This window comes from Microtus oregoni, unplaced genomic scaffold, assembly GCF_018167655.1.
Source record: "Microtus oregoni isolate MIOR12 unplaced genomic scaffold, Mior012 000034F_ref0000314, whole genome shotgun sequence".
NCBI lineage: Eukaryota > Metazoa > Chordata > Mammalia > Rodentia > Cricetidae > Microtus > Microtus oregoni.
In genome coordinates, this window is record NW_024543093.1 from 6,687,602 (window position 1) to 6,705,951 (window position 18,350).

The following is an 18,350-nucleotide window of genomic DNA, read 5'->3' on the forward strand; positions in this document are numbered from 1 at the left end:
AACTAGCCTTTGCCTGTGATTAATCCCTGAGAGCAATCACACCCGGGTTTCCACTGTGAACAGACAGGAAGTCCCCATGTAGGAGCTCACCCTTCCCTCCTGCAAGACCAAGGACCAAGGCTTGCTACCTTGGCTCTACAATCATCCTTGTTCCTGTCCCCTCTACTAACCAGCTGCTTCACCTGGGAGTGGTCCGCAATGCACCTCTGCTCTGCACCATACAGCCATGCTAGGCCAAAGAGTCTCCGCCGACACCCATAATGCAGCCACCCCATGCCTTGGTGTCCCTTCTCCTTACAAGGCATTGCATCTCTTGCTCCCTGTCACAGGCTTCTAGGCCCTGGCTGCCCCAAGCCCTCCTTCACAGTCCTACCAGGCTTACCTGGGACCAGGTTGCTAAGGGATACCAAAGTGCTAATTTGTGCCAGAGACCCCATACCACGCATCTCATCTGCCACTTTTCAGCTCTCTGTTCAGCCTCCTGAACTCTGCTTTTCCAATTTAGTGGCTTGTCCTCGATCTGTCCCCTGGCTGCAATGTCCTCTCTTGTCCTCACTGTCCAGCGCTATCTCCTTCCCAGCAGGACTCAAATGCCACCTTTCCCAGAAGGAAGGGATCATCTCCTTCCCTCCCCCATCACTCCCCAGGTCCCCAGACTTTCCCTGTGCTGAATTTCTTCTGGCACTTGGCAGGTCCTACCTGCATCTAGTATGTTCTAAAAGACAGCGCTCCATGCTCCCTCTCAGGAGCACCACGTCTCCCAGCATGGGGTGTGACCTGAGAGAGGGCCGATCAACAAACATCCTCTGACCATCCAGACACGAGGCTTCAGTTACAGAGTGAATTACATCACTACTTTTAAGTCGAATGAAGGTGTGGCGGCACGTGCCTGTAAGCCTGGCACACTGGAGGATGAGAGGGAAGGATCCCAGGTTCAAAGTCAGTGTGGATACTGTCACAGTTACTATTGCTGTAATGAAGCACCATGGCCAATAGCAAGTTGGGGAGAAGAGAGTCTGTTCGGCTTACATGGCCACACTGCAGTCCATCACTAAAGGAAGCCAGGACAGGAACTCAAACAAGGGCAGGAACCTGAAGGCAGGAGCTGATGCAGAGGCCATGGAAGGCACGCTGTTTACTGGCTTGCTTTTCATGGCTTACTCAGTCTGTATTCCTGTAATCCAGGACCACCAGCCCAGAAGGAGCATCAAAATACAATGGGCTGGACACTTCCCGATCCACCACTCGTTCAGAAAACGCCCTAGAGACTTGCCAACAGCCCCACCTTTTCCAAAGACTCCAGCCAGTGTCAAGTTGACATCAAAGAGCCAGCACAGCTGCTTAGGAAGACCCTGCCTCAAAATAACACACAATAGCAGCAGCAGCAGCAACAACAAAAGCAGAATCGACTGTATCATAACAAAGGAATAAAGTTTATCAATACAACCATGAGTTTTCTGAGTCTACTTCGCCAACAGCTGGCTAAGAGGGTAAAAGAAATACGATAAACTCTAGGGCCAGCGGTGTAGCTCGCTTAGGCACTTTCCTAGCATGTACTAGGTTCAGTTCCCAGCTCTGCACAAACTAGTAATTGCCACACACTTGTAACTCTTCACTCAGAAGAAGGGTTAAGAGTTCAAGGCCATCCCATCTAAGTTCAAGCCCTCTTTTCCCCCAAACAAAACAAAACAAAAACAGGAAAAAGAGAAGGGAGAGGAAGAAGGTGGGGAAAAGGGGAGGGAGGATTGAGGATTGGTGCTGATAGCAGATAGATCAAATAGATTTTAATACAAAAAGAAGCAGGCAAAACCTATAGGAAAGAGAAGCACGGACAATTGTGGATATACACACACACTGGGGTGGTACGCTTTTCTCATCTTTTTTGTTTGTTTGTTTGGCTTTACTTTGTTTTTCGAGACAGAGTTTCTCTGTGTAGCTTTGGCTGTCCTGGAACTCACTCTATAGAGCAGGCTGGCCTCGATCTCACAGAGATCCACCTGCCTCTGCCTCTTTGAGCGCTGGGATTAATACAGCATGGTTTTAATGTTCGTTCATTTAAGCAAATCTTCATATAGTTAAGAACATCTTAAGCAACAGACACACTGGGGTCAGGCCACGCAGTCCCTCGTGCGAGAACATTTAACAATGACAACAGTGAAGATCTGTGTGGGGGGGGTGTTACGTGCAGCCTCAGGGGGGGGGGCAGGGAAGAAATGGGGTAGAGAAGGGCCAGGAGATGAAGACAACTGAGACAGACTCAGCCTAGGAATCGGGCTTGATAGGGAGGAGAGCCGCCTGTAACGTCCTGTGGAGCCCCCGTGAGCCGTAAGGGAAGCACGGGGCGGGGAGGGGGGCTCCTCAGAGTCACTTTTATCTGTAGAGGAGGGAAACTTTTGTTGAGCAGGGCCTGTGAAACTGGCTTTAAAACACGAGCAGAACTCTATCCTCCTACAGGATCAGAGTCGTGTGCCCAGGTAACTGGCGGGCGCAGAAGGTGGACTGAGATGCTGTGTCCAGGTCACTGGCGGGCGCAGAAGGTGGACTGAGATGCTGTGTCCAGGTCACTGGCGGGCACAGAAGGTGGACTGAGATGCTGATGTAGACACAGGCAGCCATGGCAGCAGAGGGGACTGCCCTGTCAGCTGCGGCAAAGTGGAGCTTGAGCGCCGGGCCTGCCGAAAGAGTCTGGGCTCTATTTACGGAGTTTCCTTCTTGGCATTAGAAAAAGTTGACTGAAATAACAAACTACTGGTTTCTTCTTCTTCTTTTTTTTCCTAACCAAAATTAAGTTATAGTAACAGAGGCTAAAAGCAGAGCAGTATTGACTGGAGCTGGGGAGACAGGATCCTTAGAGAACAATGAATACTGGGGGGAAGGGAGTGTCTCTAAACCTGAGGCATGGCAAGAGGCCCGGCTTCAGGGAAGGTTCCAGAAAGCACAAACTCATTTAAACAGGTGGTTCTTAGGATGTGGGTAATATACTTTGAAAAGGCTTTTTAAGTTGCCTGCTGGAAGAAGCAATTGGGCTAAAGGGGTTATTAGGAACACCACACTCTGTTCTCGGAGAGCACCGGATTTAACTTCAGCCCCCTCCACGAGGAGCCACTCCCTGGTTTGGTTTGTTTACAAATAGACATTCATAAACACACACACCACACACCACTAAAATAAACCTTAAAAATCAAAATGGTAAAGGAACTGTAGAAATATAACAGAGCCTCCGTTAGAGGCTTCACTAGGGAGTTCCCCTGCTCCCCCTGGGCCTCAGTGCCAGTCAGCAGCAAGACCAACAAGTCCAAGGCCTCTGCGGCATGTACTCAGGCTAATGGACCCCAAAACTTCAGGTGGACTGAGAAACTCCTGGACAGGAAAGCCAACACGGTGACGACATCTTTCTCAGGACCCAAGGATCTTGTGATAAGATCAACAGCCAACCTCCTTTGGTACTGACAACTCTTGAGACTGCAGGGACAGATCTGTGGATGGAATCTCCCGCCCCAAAAGTCCCCCTGGTATTCGTCCCTGGAATATCCCCATGTGCTTGGGCACAACATCTCCACTCCCGAGAGACCCCCTTTATCAATCTCATTGAAGGACAACCTGCTTCAGGAGAGACCTATCTCCTCTCTCTCTTAGAGTCTTCACATCGCCTTGATCAACCCTGATCTTACACAGGCAGCTGTTAAAACACTCCACCGCCAAGTTTTGCTGGGCAGAAATGAACACCCCGGCCATAACACTGAGGCAAGGATTAACTTAACCTCAGGCGACCACTGAGAACATTTGTCTCCACTGTAAACTAGCCTTGTAAAACGCCTTGGGAGCAGCAAGCACTCCTAAGTACAACGGTCACTTCATCAAGCCTGTGACTACCGTGAGCCAACACACAAGCTTCTAACATTTCATCTTTCCCTCCTTCCCTCTTCCAGTCTTTCTGGAGTTCATTTGGACAAGATGAGTCAACTGCAGGCAAAAGTCTATAATCTCATAAGTACAATCGAAGTTCCTGGGCCAGCAAGACAGAGGCGCACGCCAAGCAGAGGTCAGGAACACCAGAACTAACAACTAGAAGGTGGTGGTACTGCACCTGCCAATGCCACCTTCACATGTTGCCCATCCTCACCATTTTACTTTGGAACCTTAAAACTCCTCAACTTCAGCCCTCCTCACCTCACCTCAGCCCACAAAGCAGCGTCTCATCTGCCCCAAGTTCCACTCTCTCTCTGGGCCCAAGATCTCGGATCCACGTGCGAGGTGGCGCTAACGGATGGCGTGGCATACTGCCCGCCAGAATGGATGCCGGCTGCCTGTGCCTCTCGTCAGGACTGAGTTCCTGCTGTGGCTCATGGCCTAACGCATTGGACAGAGGATCATTTCCATCAGCGCAGATGTTCTCCTCCATGCCGATGCTTCAGCACATAGCTTCAAATGTTTTAAGCACGCCTACCGAGGGGTAATTCATAGCACAAACCACACACATTTGAAAACGTTAGGACATGAAATGAAGGTTAGAACACCCATGAAATCATGTCACTATCCAATGTGTCATACCAACACCTCCCAAAATGGCTTGTGTTCACACCTGGTCTCCAGGTAGGTTATTTCTTACCTGCTCCCATCCTCAAGCAAAAGCTCCCACCTCCCAGCATCTCTCAGAGGTGGGATCTGTAGTACTAACTCCTCACCATCTGGCTCCTTGAGCATGGTTTCTTTGGGATTCATTCCCGCTGATGTATCTACCCATCATCCCTTCCTCCCTAATCACAGTATAAAGACACACCGCGATTCATTTATCCTGCTGTGGATTCGAGTTGCTTCCAGCCTAGGTGTGGCTGTTGTTGTCATGTGCGGGACAGGGACTCTTTCAAAGACAATCAGGGTGTCCTTCTTACAAGGTAATGTTTGAGCAGAGTCTGAAGCAGGCAAGGCAGAGAACGAGGAGAGTCTGGTAGAAGAAGATTCTTGGCAGAGAGGATGGTTAACACAAAGGACCTGGGCAGAAGTGTACCTGCCAGGCTCAAGGGTCAGTTCTCCATGTTCCTTCTCAAAGTCGCTTTTCTGGAAGAACAGACACCTAAGCAGAAAATTTTTGGAAAAGACAATGGCTGGAATACGCCACCAAATGGCACAGGGGCATTTCATCTCACCTGTCACAGCTGTCCTGAGAAGTAAGCCTTGCTCTTCCCACGGAACAGATATGGAAACGGGGTAGGGCCTTCTCCTGGTCCCCAAATCATACAAATAGGAATGGGTAGAACTGGGCCAGGAGCTGTGAAGTCAGAGTTCTTTCCATGGTTTCACAATAGAGCATTTCACATCCCAGCCCCCAGCCCCCAGAGTAAGAGGGCTCTCAGCCAGACTGAACACATCCTCAGCATGCTTCCTTAAGACCGGTCCCCTTGCGTGCCAGGCGGCCACAGCACATATACACCAAGAAACTTTCTAAGCAAAATTATCCGGCCCACTTTTGTTCTTGATATAGATATAACATTCCCCCAGGCAATGGATGCTGGTGTCTTAGACTATCTAACATACACACACACACACACACACACACACACACACACGGGAGGTGGGGGACGTTCCTGTCTACATAGGGGAGCCTACTGGGCAGACGCCCTCCATCCTGTCTCTTTGGCAGCAGCATCACCTTGATAAGTTTATTTCGTTAAAAAAGGAGAGAGAAAGCCCCCGCCAATCTTGAGAGTTTAACACAAACTAAAAGACCAAATGAAGCCAGCTGCCAAAAACACAGTCGATTTCACACCGCAATAAGAGAGGGACAGCTTTCCAGGCTGGTAGGACTCTAGGAAGGCTAGCGGCCTGCAAAGCACACGGTAGGTTCTCATAAAAGACAGACAACGTGGAGCTCACTGGCCTGTACAACACCTGCTTGTGCATGGCCAAGTGCCAGGCCCTGTCTCAGCTCTCCTCCCTGTTCCGGGGGGCCTAGGCAGCCTGTCCCCTCCCACAACAGTGTCTGTCTCCCACTTTCTCAGGCTTTGTCATGGTGGCACACACCTTTAATCCCAGCACTCAGGAGGCAAGGTAATTGATGTGGGTCGCCCCTCTGACAGGCACTAAAGCTACTCACTTCTGTTTATCCAGTCAGAGCCTAGTGGCCTGCTCTGATCGCAGCTGTGGTGTCTTCTACGTCCAGGCAGCTGCACAGAGCAACAGTGATGACCAAGAGATGCTCGGTGGAGCTCCTGGGTCCTCTTTTGGTATGAGAAAATGGAAATTCCTCAGCTCAGAGATACAGTAGCTCTCACACCGTAACTCCGCCCTCAGCCCTGCCTCCCCGGCTCCTGTTCTTCAAGCGAAGGCTCAATGTCTTCACTTGAGCAGGTTCTGTGACTGTGACTTCCCATTATCAGAGACAAGACATTTCTCTGAAGCTGACCTTGCGGAAATCAGTCCCAGCTTGAAGCTTGTCATTCAAAAGTCCCTTCTCGCCATAGAAGTGTTCCAAGGGAACTCTCTCCAGAATTCTTGCGCTCCTCTGAGAAGGGAAAAGAGTCTAAGAAGCCGCGCTGCCTTTACGACCTGTTTAGTGCCATGGTGTTCGTTCTGGAACCACCTGCTTTCTCCCTTGATTCTGTCCAGACTCTTCAGTCTTTTTAACTGTGAGAGTCTCGTGTTGTTAGGAAAAAAATCTCATTTCATACTAAGCTGGCCTTCCCTGGAGCTGGTCCAGCGGTTTTGGAAGTATCCTTTTAGGCCTCCAAACAGGCAGGTGGTAATTATCTTTTGGGAAAGAGATGAAGCTGAGACTCTCAACTACACTGAAGTGCCTTTTCAAGGTCTGTGGGAGATCAACAAAGAGTCCAAAAACAGGTGACCCAAAACAAGACTTTCAAAGTGTATCCCCAAAAAGGAGAGTTCTCCTATGGTCAGCTCAGCTGTGGCTCGGCACTCCTATGGTCGACAGCGTCCAAACTGTGGTGAGCACTAAGTGAGGCTCACAGATAACTTCTCTCTGTCTTTATTTTTGTTGGAAAATAAAACCAAAGATCAGCACTCCACAAAGTGAAAACTTGGAAACATGTGCCCTCAAAGTTCCCAGCGCCAGGTTTCATGAGTTTACAGGTTGGAACAACCCGAAGAGATCACCTAGGCACTCGGCGACATTTTGCAAGCCCTTTCCACTTGTTCAGTTTGCCGCCACATCGGCCACGTGAGGCGGGACAGTGGGCCATCTCACTGTCCTTTCAGTTGGGAATCCAGCCCTCAGGCTGTCTGCACATACCTCCACCACACTTAACCCTGCCCTGCTTCCTCTCACTTTTCATCCTTCCGTCCCCCCAAATGCCAACAAGAAGCCTCCTTGGGTATCAACATGAGTTTGGGTTATACGACCTCATTTTGGACCCCAGCTCGGTCCCTCAACGGCTAAGGCCCACTTAGCCTCTGCACCCCATGCTCACGAGGTGGCGGAACAAGCTCTTGTGCATGGCAGTCACCAGAAGCAAAGGAAATGGAGTAGCTTTAATGCCCGCGTTTGCCGCACCATGGACGCTTACCACGTCCTGCCCTGACACTTCCACTCTGCACGAAGTCTGACGGCACCTGCACCCAGTGACACTGTTCAGATTCTGCAAGTGGCAAAGCCACAGTCTGGCCAGCAAGGCACCGGGCACAGCTCGGAGGCCAAGCTCTGCTCCGCTCTCCGCTTTCACAGAGAATAAAAGATAGAAAGAACTGCCCAAATGAGTAACTGAGACCCTAAGGTCCACACCACGGTGCAGGTGGCCTTTATTAGCAGTATATACTCCAAAGTAGCAAGGCGCTCTGGTCCTCGAGTTTTCGGCTCAATACGCCATTGGGACCCTCCGTTATCCAATCTCTGCAGCAGGTGCAAAACTGACTCAATCCATGGGATTGGTCTAAGGATTAAAGGTGCTAAAAAAGTGGGGAAGGACCTGGCTGGCTTTAGTCTATATCTAACAATAAACTGAGAAAGTCCAGAGGGATGAGTGAGCAAACATTTTAAAAACTAGCTGCCCAGGGATGTGGGGAGAGGACAAACGCTTCCCATCCGCCTCCAACATTCCCAGCTGAGCCGGGCAGGCTGCTCTACATCCTCAATCAGTGCCCACCTTCCCTCCTCTCCAGCCTCCCTCTTTCCTTGCTAAAGCACATCCAGCAAGGGTTTCAGAGAAATGATGCATGGGGGCTAGCCGTCCGGAGCCTTGTGTATGACAACATCTTTGATCCGATGCACAGGTTCAGCGGCTTGGGCCTGAGGCCAGGCAGAGCCATTTTTCCCTCAGTAGTTCAAGGTATTGCCACATCTTAGAGTTTCTAACGGTACTGCTGTGTCCAAGGCTAGCCGGGGGATTCATCTTTATTGGGTTTCCTAACTGACGTTTTCCCTTTAGTTCTTGTTCTGTTTTCTGGGAGATATTTTTTTTCTACCCAGTCTTGTCGTGTGTGTGTGTGTGTGTGTGTGTGTGTGTGTGTGTGTGTGTGTTTGACATGTCCATAAAACTTAAATGCAGGGGGCTGGAGAGATGGCTCAGTGGTTAAGAGCATTGCCTGCTCTTCCAAAGGTCCTGAGTTCAATTCCCAGCAACCACATGGTGGCTCACAACCATCTGTAATGAGGTCTGGTGCCCTCTTCTGGCCTTCAGGCACACATGCAGACAGAATATTATAATAAATAAATAAATAAATAAATAAGTATTTAAAAAAAATATTGACCATGAAGCAAATTTAAAAAAAAAAAAAACTTAAATGCAGATGTCCAGGTGCAGAGGTCAGAGGAACAACCTGGGTGTTGGTCCTCAGATGCCTTCTGTATGAGTTGCGGTCCTTATTGCTCTGCAACGTTGCCACGTAGGCCAGACTAGCAAGCTTGCCAGCTTCCAGGGATCCATCTCTTTGCCTCCCATCTTGCCTTCAATGGAATTACGAGTGTGCTTTATACATGGACCCTGGGACTCTGAACTCACATCCTCATGCTTATGAGGCAAACGTTCTACCAATACCAACTAATCCACCTCCTCAGCCCCCATGGCTTTATGGATTTTTTGGTTTTGTTTTTTGGAGACAGGCTTTTTCTGTGTAGCCCTGGCTATATTGGAACTCGCTCCACGGACCAGGCTGGCCTCCAACTCAGAGACCGGCCTGTCTCTGCTTTCCGAGTACTGAAATTAAAGGGGTATGCCCCCAATACCTGGCTGTCCGCAGATTTTAATTCTATACTTTCAAACACTAATGGTCTCCCACATCCCGAACTCCTCCAATACACATGCAGGATTCCTTCAGGTCTGCTGGCGACTGTCCTATGCACACAGTTGCTGCAATGTCTTCTTCCGCCCTACACGTCTCCCGCCATGTCCTTTCTCCTGCTTACACTGGTCTCTCGCTCTTGAGGATGCCGCTGTGCGCCCACAAGTCATGCTCTAAGATGCTGACTAGCCACTTGGCACTGAGTTCAGGGACCACAGTGACTTTTCCCTAGGGAACCCTGCCAGGTCAGCCTCTAGAGAGCTTTACCCTGGTCATGCAAAGGAGGCCCTGGCTCCCTTCTGAACCACCAGCTCCAGTCTGCCACAACCTTGGGGGAAGCAGGCTCCAAGAGGCAGTGTGCAGCCTGCCACTGTTTGGGACAGGGACAAAGAGGGACAGAGTTTATAATGCCAAGAGGTTCCAGATTCAGCCAAGTTAAAACAAACCGGCAAACAAGCAGAGAAAATAACCTGAGCGTTGTGACAGCTACTTCCTTCTAAGAAAGTATTTTCAGGAAAACATACGAGAGAGACAGCCCTGACGATCCTTTCTCTGCCCTTCCTGTAATAAACTCATACACGGCACTCCCTGCTTCCCGCCCACTGACACAGCCCCATGGACCAATCACCACCGCCGCCGCCGCCTCCGGGAATGAGTTGCTTCTTTGCTCGGCAGAAGCTGAGAGGAGAAATGAAAACATTTGCTGCCTGTGTCCTCTGCAGAGAGTATGACTGTGGCCTGATCTGGCCTTCTGGAGTCTTTAGAAGATGCTAAGGGAGAAAAACAGGAAGGAAATGCTGCAGAGATTTCCAGGGCACACCCCACTTGGGGAAACAACCACCCACCAGGGCAGGACCACAAACCCTCTCGCCTGCTTCTTCAGAATCCTGTTCCCACAGCAGGGACAGCACTGGGCTGCAAGCACAAGAAATGTCTGATCCATTCCCATGCTATCAAGCAGTGGCCACAGGTGCCCACCCCGTGTTTCTCTGCACCTGGGGCCACCCAGCCCTCTCTTTCAGTCCTGAAGTCCTTTAACTAGCCATGGTATCCCTGCACTTTGAGTACAGGTTACCTTGCTTCCTCTGAGTTCTATTAGATATGACCAACCTGGATGCCCTCTATCACATGGTGGTTTAAGTAGGAATGGCCCACATAGGCCCATATATTGAATGCCTGGTCCCCAGTTGGTGGAATTGTTTGGGAAGGATTAGGAGGTGTGGCTTTATGTGCTGTGGAGGGTGGGCTTTGAGGTTTCAAAAGTCCCAATCATTCCTGGTTAGCTCTATCCCTCTCTGCCTGGTGTGGTACGTGGATCTCTCGGCTACTGCTCCAGCATCATGCCCCATGCCGGCCTGCCTGTTGCTGTGCTCCCCACCATGATGGTCACGGACTCTAACCTGCTGGGGCTGAAAGCCAGCCAGCCCCCAGTGAACCCAGCGAACTTTCTTCTATAAGCTGCCTTGGTCATGGAGTCTCTTCATAGCCACAGGGAACTATACTAGACACCAATCAGAACACACTAGTCTTTGGTTTCCAAAACTAGAGTCAGGGGCCCTGAAGAAGACACGAGAATTTACCCATTCCGTCCTGCGCCTGAGTGTTTAAAGTGCCAAGCTAAGTTTAAACTATATTAAAGAAATAAATTAAAACTGTAAGCCTTTGCTCCAAATTTACCTACTATAAACACGTAGAAAGTATAGTTATCTTAGGCCCTGCAGAAACCAGACATTATCTCCACAGATGATCAGAAACCACTCTGGCCGGCTGCCGGGTCATCTTCTGGGGGGAATATGACAGACATTTCACACACCACAGCCGCGCACACGGTGAACACTGACCAGGTTTTTGAAGAGTGCTGTCAACTCCTTGGTGAAGACGGAGAACTTCAGAAACGCACTTCCTAAGTCTGGGTCGTCCCTGCACACGCAGTTGCCGCCGAACTTCTCCAGAGCCTGGGTGTACTGCTCCTCGTTCTCCACATGTGCTGTAAAAGCAAGCGGAGGGGCTGTTAGTGGACAAACACGGCCCAGGAGTTAAACACGGAGAGTGTCCTCCGACAGACGCTGAAGAAAAGTCGATACTAGTCCAAGATCAAACCACTGTACCCAAGGAAGCAGCCGTCGACATGAGAGAACGTGTCCCATTGGCTCCCTCATCTGCAGCACACACCAAGACCCTCAGGTACCCCATCTCCCCACGGCTTCCCAGAATCCTCCTCGGCCTCATCACCACACTGGCCACTCGTCTAAGAAGGGTCCTATCCCTCTTAGAAATGTAGACGATGCCGACCAGCTCCTCTCCCACTAAAGCTCAGGACACCCAGTCATATCTACATACCACCATCTCCTCCTTACGGAGAGACTACGGTGCTCTTTGAAGTCCAGAACTAAGCCTACAACAGGGTGGTCTTCAATGTCTCTGTTCTGTGACTCCCCTGCCCAGGACAGTCCCATCCCAGCCTATCCTTTCTCCATGTAGCTCTATAGACTGTCCTGTGCCCTAGGTGTCTGAGTTTGTACCTCCCCTCTCCTTCCGCTCACATGTCACTGAGACTGTCAAGGAAGTCTGCTCTTACTGGAAGGCTTAGGAGGCACCATGTCCGTGGCCTCCAGTGGCACCTGGGTATTTCTGGGGAGGCTAATGTAGACTAGCAAACACTGGAGGAATTTAAACTCCGATGCCTCAGTCTTTTTATTTTGAAGAACATTCCAGGGCTGGGGCTGTCGCTCAGTGGCAGAGTGCTTATTTAGCGTGTACAAAGTCCTGAGGTGGGGAGGTTCCGGAAAGAGGCCCAGGAATTCTAGATAATTAAATTCTAGACTACATTGAGTAAGCAAATTAAGATATACGCTCGTGCGCCACACACACACAGAATCCTGAAGTGTGTTTGTATCAATCAAATTAAGACACAAAGGTGCAGATGCGCACACACTCACTCATGCACCCTCCTGAAGAGTGTTGGTATCACAAGAGAAGCCCCCAGAAGATCTGGGCCCCAGTTCTGTGGGCATCTGTGTGGCTACTAGGTCAGAGAAACCCTCACTAAACCTACTGTATTGGTATCATAAACGACAGAGGCTTGCTGGGTCCCGGTGTTGGAATGTAGAAAGATTCAATGTAGGATAAGGACACACGGAGCACACGACAGCAGTAATGGTGGCCACAGACATCAAAACGGAGCAAATACATTTCCAACTTCCCTATCCATGGCTAGAAAACTGGGACTCAAGATCAAATAAACAATCCCGGGAAACAAAGCTGCACGGCTTCAACCCTAACTGTGTCCAGTTCCCCGGCCCGTTCCTCCCTTCTCCTCCACACACGTTTCACATCTAAAAATAGCTTACCTCGGGCCAGCAAGACAGCTCAGCGGGTAACAGTGCTTTCCATGCAAACCTGACAGCCAGGGGTCAATTCCCAGATCCCACATGAAGGTGGAAAGAGAGAACGGATTCCACGGAGTTGCCCTCTGATCTCTCTGTGTGCTGTGGCATGCATGTGCTCACACACAATAATAAATAACTTTTCAAAAATCAAAAACAGTTCACCTTGCTAAGACGAAAAGTACTCAGTTTTTAGATTTTTAAATTCCATTACACAAGTAGATCAATAATCCCTATGCATAACTATAACTAGATGTGTTTATGTATAAATATATGTGTTTATGTATAAATATAAACACATATATTTACATGCACAACTCTAACACACGTGGTGAACTCTGAAGCACAGACCCCTTCCAAACCACATACTGTTGTTTTTGTTTTTTAAACTATCTCAAAGTTGTCAGGCAAGACAGGCAGGCCCAATGTGGTTTCAGCCCAGAACTGATGACCACTGCAGATATCTGGTACTGGCCATTTCCACTGGGCATGAAAAACAAGAAGCAAATTCAGTTGCTTCGCTGCTCTAGGGTTTCTTTGCCTCGAAACCCAGCCCAAGGATGCCCAAGGTGCGTGTGTGTGTGTGTGTGTGTGTGTGTGTGTGTTTGTATTGTTGCGTGTGTGGTGTGTGTGTTTGCATGGGTGGTGTCTGTGTTTGTGTGTGTGTTTGCATGTGTGTGTGATGGGCACTTCCTTTGTGGTTCAAATGTGCTGAAGCATCTCACTATAGACTGTATTCCCTGAATTTCTGCGTCTTCCTGGTATGCCTGGGGCAGTGCCCACTGTGAAGAATAGTCAATTCGCCCATAAGCCTGGTAATTGATTGCTCCAGATCACCCCCAACTTGGAAATTTTCCTACTAAGAATTGAGAGCACTCCAACGCTTTTATCGTTCTTTTGCCAAAAAAACAAACCTTAAAATAGGAACCTAAAATAAATAGCCTGGGAATGAAGTTCTGGAAAGATCCCAAGACGAACCCGTCAGCTTCCATCTACAGAGCAGAAAGCTGTTCTCCGGGACACTCACTCTCTCACCTCCCCTGCTTCAGAGACAGCACATCTTCTGCTCCAGTCCTTGGGATCCCGAGCCAAGAATCTCTCGTCTGGGAGGTTCCAGGAGATGGGAATCTAAACTGCAGGAACCACCACAGAATCCCGGTTCTCTCTGAATACATTCCTGTCCCCACACCTCACTGTGCGGAATTCAATCAATTCAAGAGATGAATGAAATGAACTAGGGTCCACCCACACAGGAACGTATCAGGAAGCCTAAGCAGGCAAGAACTTTAGAGGCAAGGGTTAGGTTCGTCTTGTGCTCAGCTTACCTAACTGTCATTTTAAATATATATATCAAGGGCCCAAAGAATGTGATTCAAGAAAAAAACGACTAGATCTAAAAAGGCAAAGGCAGCTCCTTGCTCCTCCTTAGCGGGCACGCGCACACACACACACACACACACACACAAACACACACACACACACACACACACGTACAGATGAGGAGTCAAGGTGGCACAAAACACTGAGGGTGCAAGCCAACAACACAGAGCAACAAAAGATGGGGAGGGGCTGGCATCAGCCAATTAACCTCCAGCTGCCGACACACTGAACACCTCCAACTTCGATTCTGAGATTGTTTTCATTCATAACGTTTGGCACAGCAACAGAAGAGTGGCAGTGTTCTCTCTATAGAGGGACCAGGAACGCCTGGGGAAGGAGACATCGGGTACACTGCTTCATGCCAGGCACCAACATTCCAAAGATGGGTCTGAACCACCAAGAGGGAACGGAGTTGGGAAGCTCCAGGGAGCCCTGGAGAGTTCCACATGTTTAATTAAAGGCCCTGCCCACACCAGGGCTCTCAACCTGAAACCCCACTACCCCCATCCTGTTCTAAAGATGCTGAGAAAGAACCCACCCTAGCCCTCCCTTTACAGAGAGCAAGCCAAGGCACGGGGAAGACAGCAAGTGCATCAGGTCACACAGTGAGTGCCCAATGGCCAGACCGAGCAGACCTCTGGCTCGGCTGACTCTAGGCCCAATGCTCTCCCTCCACACCAGGAACTGCTGCCACCTTAGCTCAGGTCATGTCCCTGCCTTCTGCCCTAGGCTAAAACAAAGGTCACACCCTTCCAGTCAAACCAACAGCTCAAAATGCCATCATCGAGGAGGAAGAAAATCAGGCGGGACATTCGCACGCCAACCTGGCCCCAAACTCTGCATCACCCCCAGGGCCACTGCAAGCCCCAGCTTCACACAAGACGGTGGCCACCTGGAGTCTGGCTGAGAAGCTTCCGCTGAGTCGGCACATTCAAGCCACCCAGACAGCTGGTGAGGGGAGCATTCAGGGAGACACTCCGCGATAGCAGCGCTGTGAGACACTCCCCAGACGACATGATTAATATTATGTGCACAGCATGTTCACATAAAGATATTCCAAAGTGAGGTCATAGCCTCGGCCCGACATGTCTTTCGCCTGGTTTTGGCTCTAACCTAAAGCACACAGTTCTTAAGGGGATAAGGTAAACTCTCTCAGGTGACCTCACTTCCTCACAGGTCATTTCGCATCCCCAGGGAGGGGTGGTTTAGAATTCATTTCTAGGGTCAGGCCCAGATGAAGAGCTGAGAACAACCATCCAACTGACAAGATGGTGGTCTGTAATAAAGCCTGGGAAATGCTCACGCCATTTGAGAACCCCGCTTCCAGGAATCCATCTAAAGGGGGAAGCCGAGGTTGACCGAGCACTGTGCAGCTGCAGGGAAGGCAGTCTGCAGAACGGAATGGGGAATGCACACAGTGCCAACAAGGGCACGCTGGCTAAGGGTCAGCACTCCTCCAGGACAGCACGTGAGGGTGGCTTCGAAGGAGCTATTTTTAATTTTTATGTGTGAGAGTGTGTGGTGTATGTGATATGTGTGAAAGTGTGTGTGTGATATGTGAAGTGAGTGTGATATGTTTGGTGTAATGTGTGTGTGATGTGTGTGTGATACGTGATTGTATGTGTGTGTGTGATGTGTGTGGTGTTTATGTGTGTGTGATATGTGATTATGTTGTGTGATATGTGAGTGTGTATGAGTGTGTGATGTGTAAATGTGGTATGTATGATATGTGTGATTATGTGTGTGTGATGAGTGTGTTTGATGTGTGTGTTGTGTTGTGATATGTCATTGTTGTGTGATGTGTACGATGTAAGCGTGTGTGTTGTGTACGTGTGTGATATGTGAGTGTGTGATGTGATTGTGTCGTGATATATGTCATTGTGTTGTGTGATGTGTGTGTGAAGTGTATGATGTGAGTGTGTGTTGTGTGTGTGATATGTGAGTGTGTGATATGTGTGATTGTGTCTGTATGTGTGTGTGTGTGTGTGTGATGTGTGCATGAGTCCACATGAAGGCAGAGTATGCTGGAATCCCTGGAGCAGGTACTTGTGGAGGTCCAGCTGTGGGTATTAGAAACCAAGTAAGTCCTCTATGAGAACAGTATGCAGTCTTAACCACTGAGTGGTGTGGGAGGTCCTTCTGTCTGTGTGTTGTTTTTATTGGTTAATGAATAAAGAATGCTTTGAGTCCATGATAGGATAGAACAGAACTAGGTGGGGAAAACAAAACCGAATGCTGGGAGGAAGAAGGTGGAGAGAAGAGAGAAGTCATGGAAGCTGCCAGAGACAGACGCTGGGAACATTACCCAGTAAGCCAATGCCACATGGCGATACACAGATTAATAGAAATGGGTTAAATTAATATAAGAGTTAGCCAATAAGAAGCAAGTGCTAATGGGCCAAGCAGTGATTTAATTGATACAGTTTCTATGTGATTATTTCAGTTCTGGGCGGCTGGGATGAACAAGCAGCTCACCTGCAACAACTGAGGCCATTTCTCCAGGCCTGGGGCCAGCTTTTTAAATCAGCACATAGGAATGGAGGACAGAAAACCCAATTTGAAAAAGGGTAGATAATAAAATCATACATTCCGTCTGAATTTCAAAATATAAGATCCAGGACGGAGGATGAAGCAAGAGCAACCAATGCTAACCATGGCAGCTAGAAAAGCGAGTGTTCAACAAGCTGCAGCAGACCCCACACTTCCTGGAATACGCCTGTGTGCGGACCTAGAGGTGAGGAAATGAACCAACCATGATGCCAGCCCAGGGCTGCACAGCCTCTAAGTCAGGGAGGCTCAGGGCAAGCACCCGTCCAACCTTATTCCTGTTCCTGCACACCGGGCGAGCTGGCTGTGCTCACAACTGAACTTTCTAAGCCAAGCTTAGGCATCCCCATAACCAGGAAACAACACAAAGAAGCCACCATCAGCTGCAATGGCTGGATCACTTTAGCTCTCCAACCGTGCTACCGTGGTAGGAACTGGAGAGACAGCTCTGTGGTTAAAGAGCACGGCTCCTCTTCCAGAGGATCTGGGTTTATATCCCAGTGCCCACATGCGCTCACAATAGTCTGTGACTGCAGTTTCAGGCAATCACTGCACACACACGGTGCACAGACATAAAGGCAGGCAAACACCATAAACATAAAATAAAATACTTTTTAAAAGATCACTGTAGTCTGTCATTCTCTCCCAGAACTTTCCCTGGAAGAGACAACATGAGCAAGGAGGCAGTGTGCCTCCTCTGGCAAGACTGGCTTCATTCAGGGGGACACTCCTTCCCAACCCTGCACTTTCTCCAATCCCTGGAGCCCTTTCCACTTCAAAGCTCCCACAAAGGCTACTGGTTCCAACAGACGCCACCCTGGTAGGGACTGAATCTGGCTGTGGCCAACACAGATCTCTGACAGTGGTTAGATCTAACAGTGGCTGACCCCTGCCTGAGATCCTGGGTAGAACCCCTTATCCTGTACAGACAGGACAGAGGCAGCTCAGAGGCTCCTACTGCTCACTGCGCACTGGAGTCAAGCAAAGATGCAGGGCTGACGGATCTGTGCGACCCATGACCCATTCATCATGTTGCTGGTTTCTGTCCCTTTAGAACACAGGCTCTGGGTACTGAGAGCACCAAGTCCACCGTGCTTTCATTCTGAATGCCCTAAGCACCCATCATCCAAGAGAATAAAACCCAGTCAAGTGGGAAGCCTATGATGCTAATGAATAAAGATTCCTATAACAAGCCTCACCCTCAAGCAGCAAGCCTCTACCAGAGAAAAAGGCTCAACTCAATCTATTCCCTGCAAACACAAAGGCTGGAACAGAGCCTGGGCAGAGGCAGCGACCAATGCAGGGCCTCCTGGGACCAGATAATGAAGTGTTTTCCCCTAGGTAATAGAAAGAACTGGAAGGTAATTTAAAGGGTCATAAAACCTGTGTTAAGAAGATGAATGAGGGGAGGCTGTGACTGTATATATGTGTGTGTGTCCTAGAATTAGGGGTGGCTCTGTGTGTGTGTGTGTGTGTGTGTGTGTGTGTATATATATGGGGGAGTCCTTGAAAGATGGCTCAGTGGGTAAGTGTGATTGCTCTAGAGGTATAAGGACCTAAGTTCAAATCCTCAGCACCCTTGTAAAAAGCCAGGTATGGTCATGCATGCGTGCAGCCCCACTACCAGGAGGCAGAGATAGATGGAGTCCACACCCCAAGAACTTGCAGGCTGGCCACCCTAGTCAAAAAAGGCAAGCTTTAGGTTTAGTGAGAGATCTTGTCTCAAGGCAAGAGAGGGAAATGCCCTGTTGGCCTCCACAAGCACACCAATGACACATCACAGAAAGACAGACAGACACACAC

The 18,350-nt window shown here is 49.4% G+C and overlaps 1 protein-coding gene across 5 annotated transcripts in view; it reads right to left on the bottom strand.

The window, feature by feature from the left end:
- Asap2 (ArfGAP with SH3 domain, ankyrin repeat and PH domain 2) overlaps window positions 1–18,350 on the bottom strand; it is a 151,819-nt gene that overhangs the window by 68,490 nt on the left and 64,979 nt on the right. For all 5 annotated transcript variants that reach the window (XM_041630275.1, XM_041630273.1, XM_041630274.1 and 2 more), the window contains exon 3: window positions 11,076–11,221. In XM_041630275.1, the coding sequence (XP_041486209.1) occupies window positions 11,076–11,221 (146 nt within the window). The remainder of the gene's footprint in view (window positions 1–11,075; window positions 11,222–18,350) is intronic.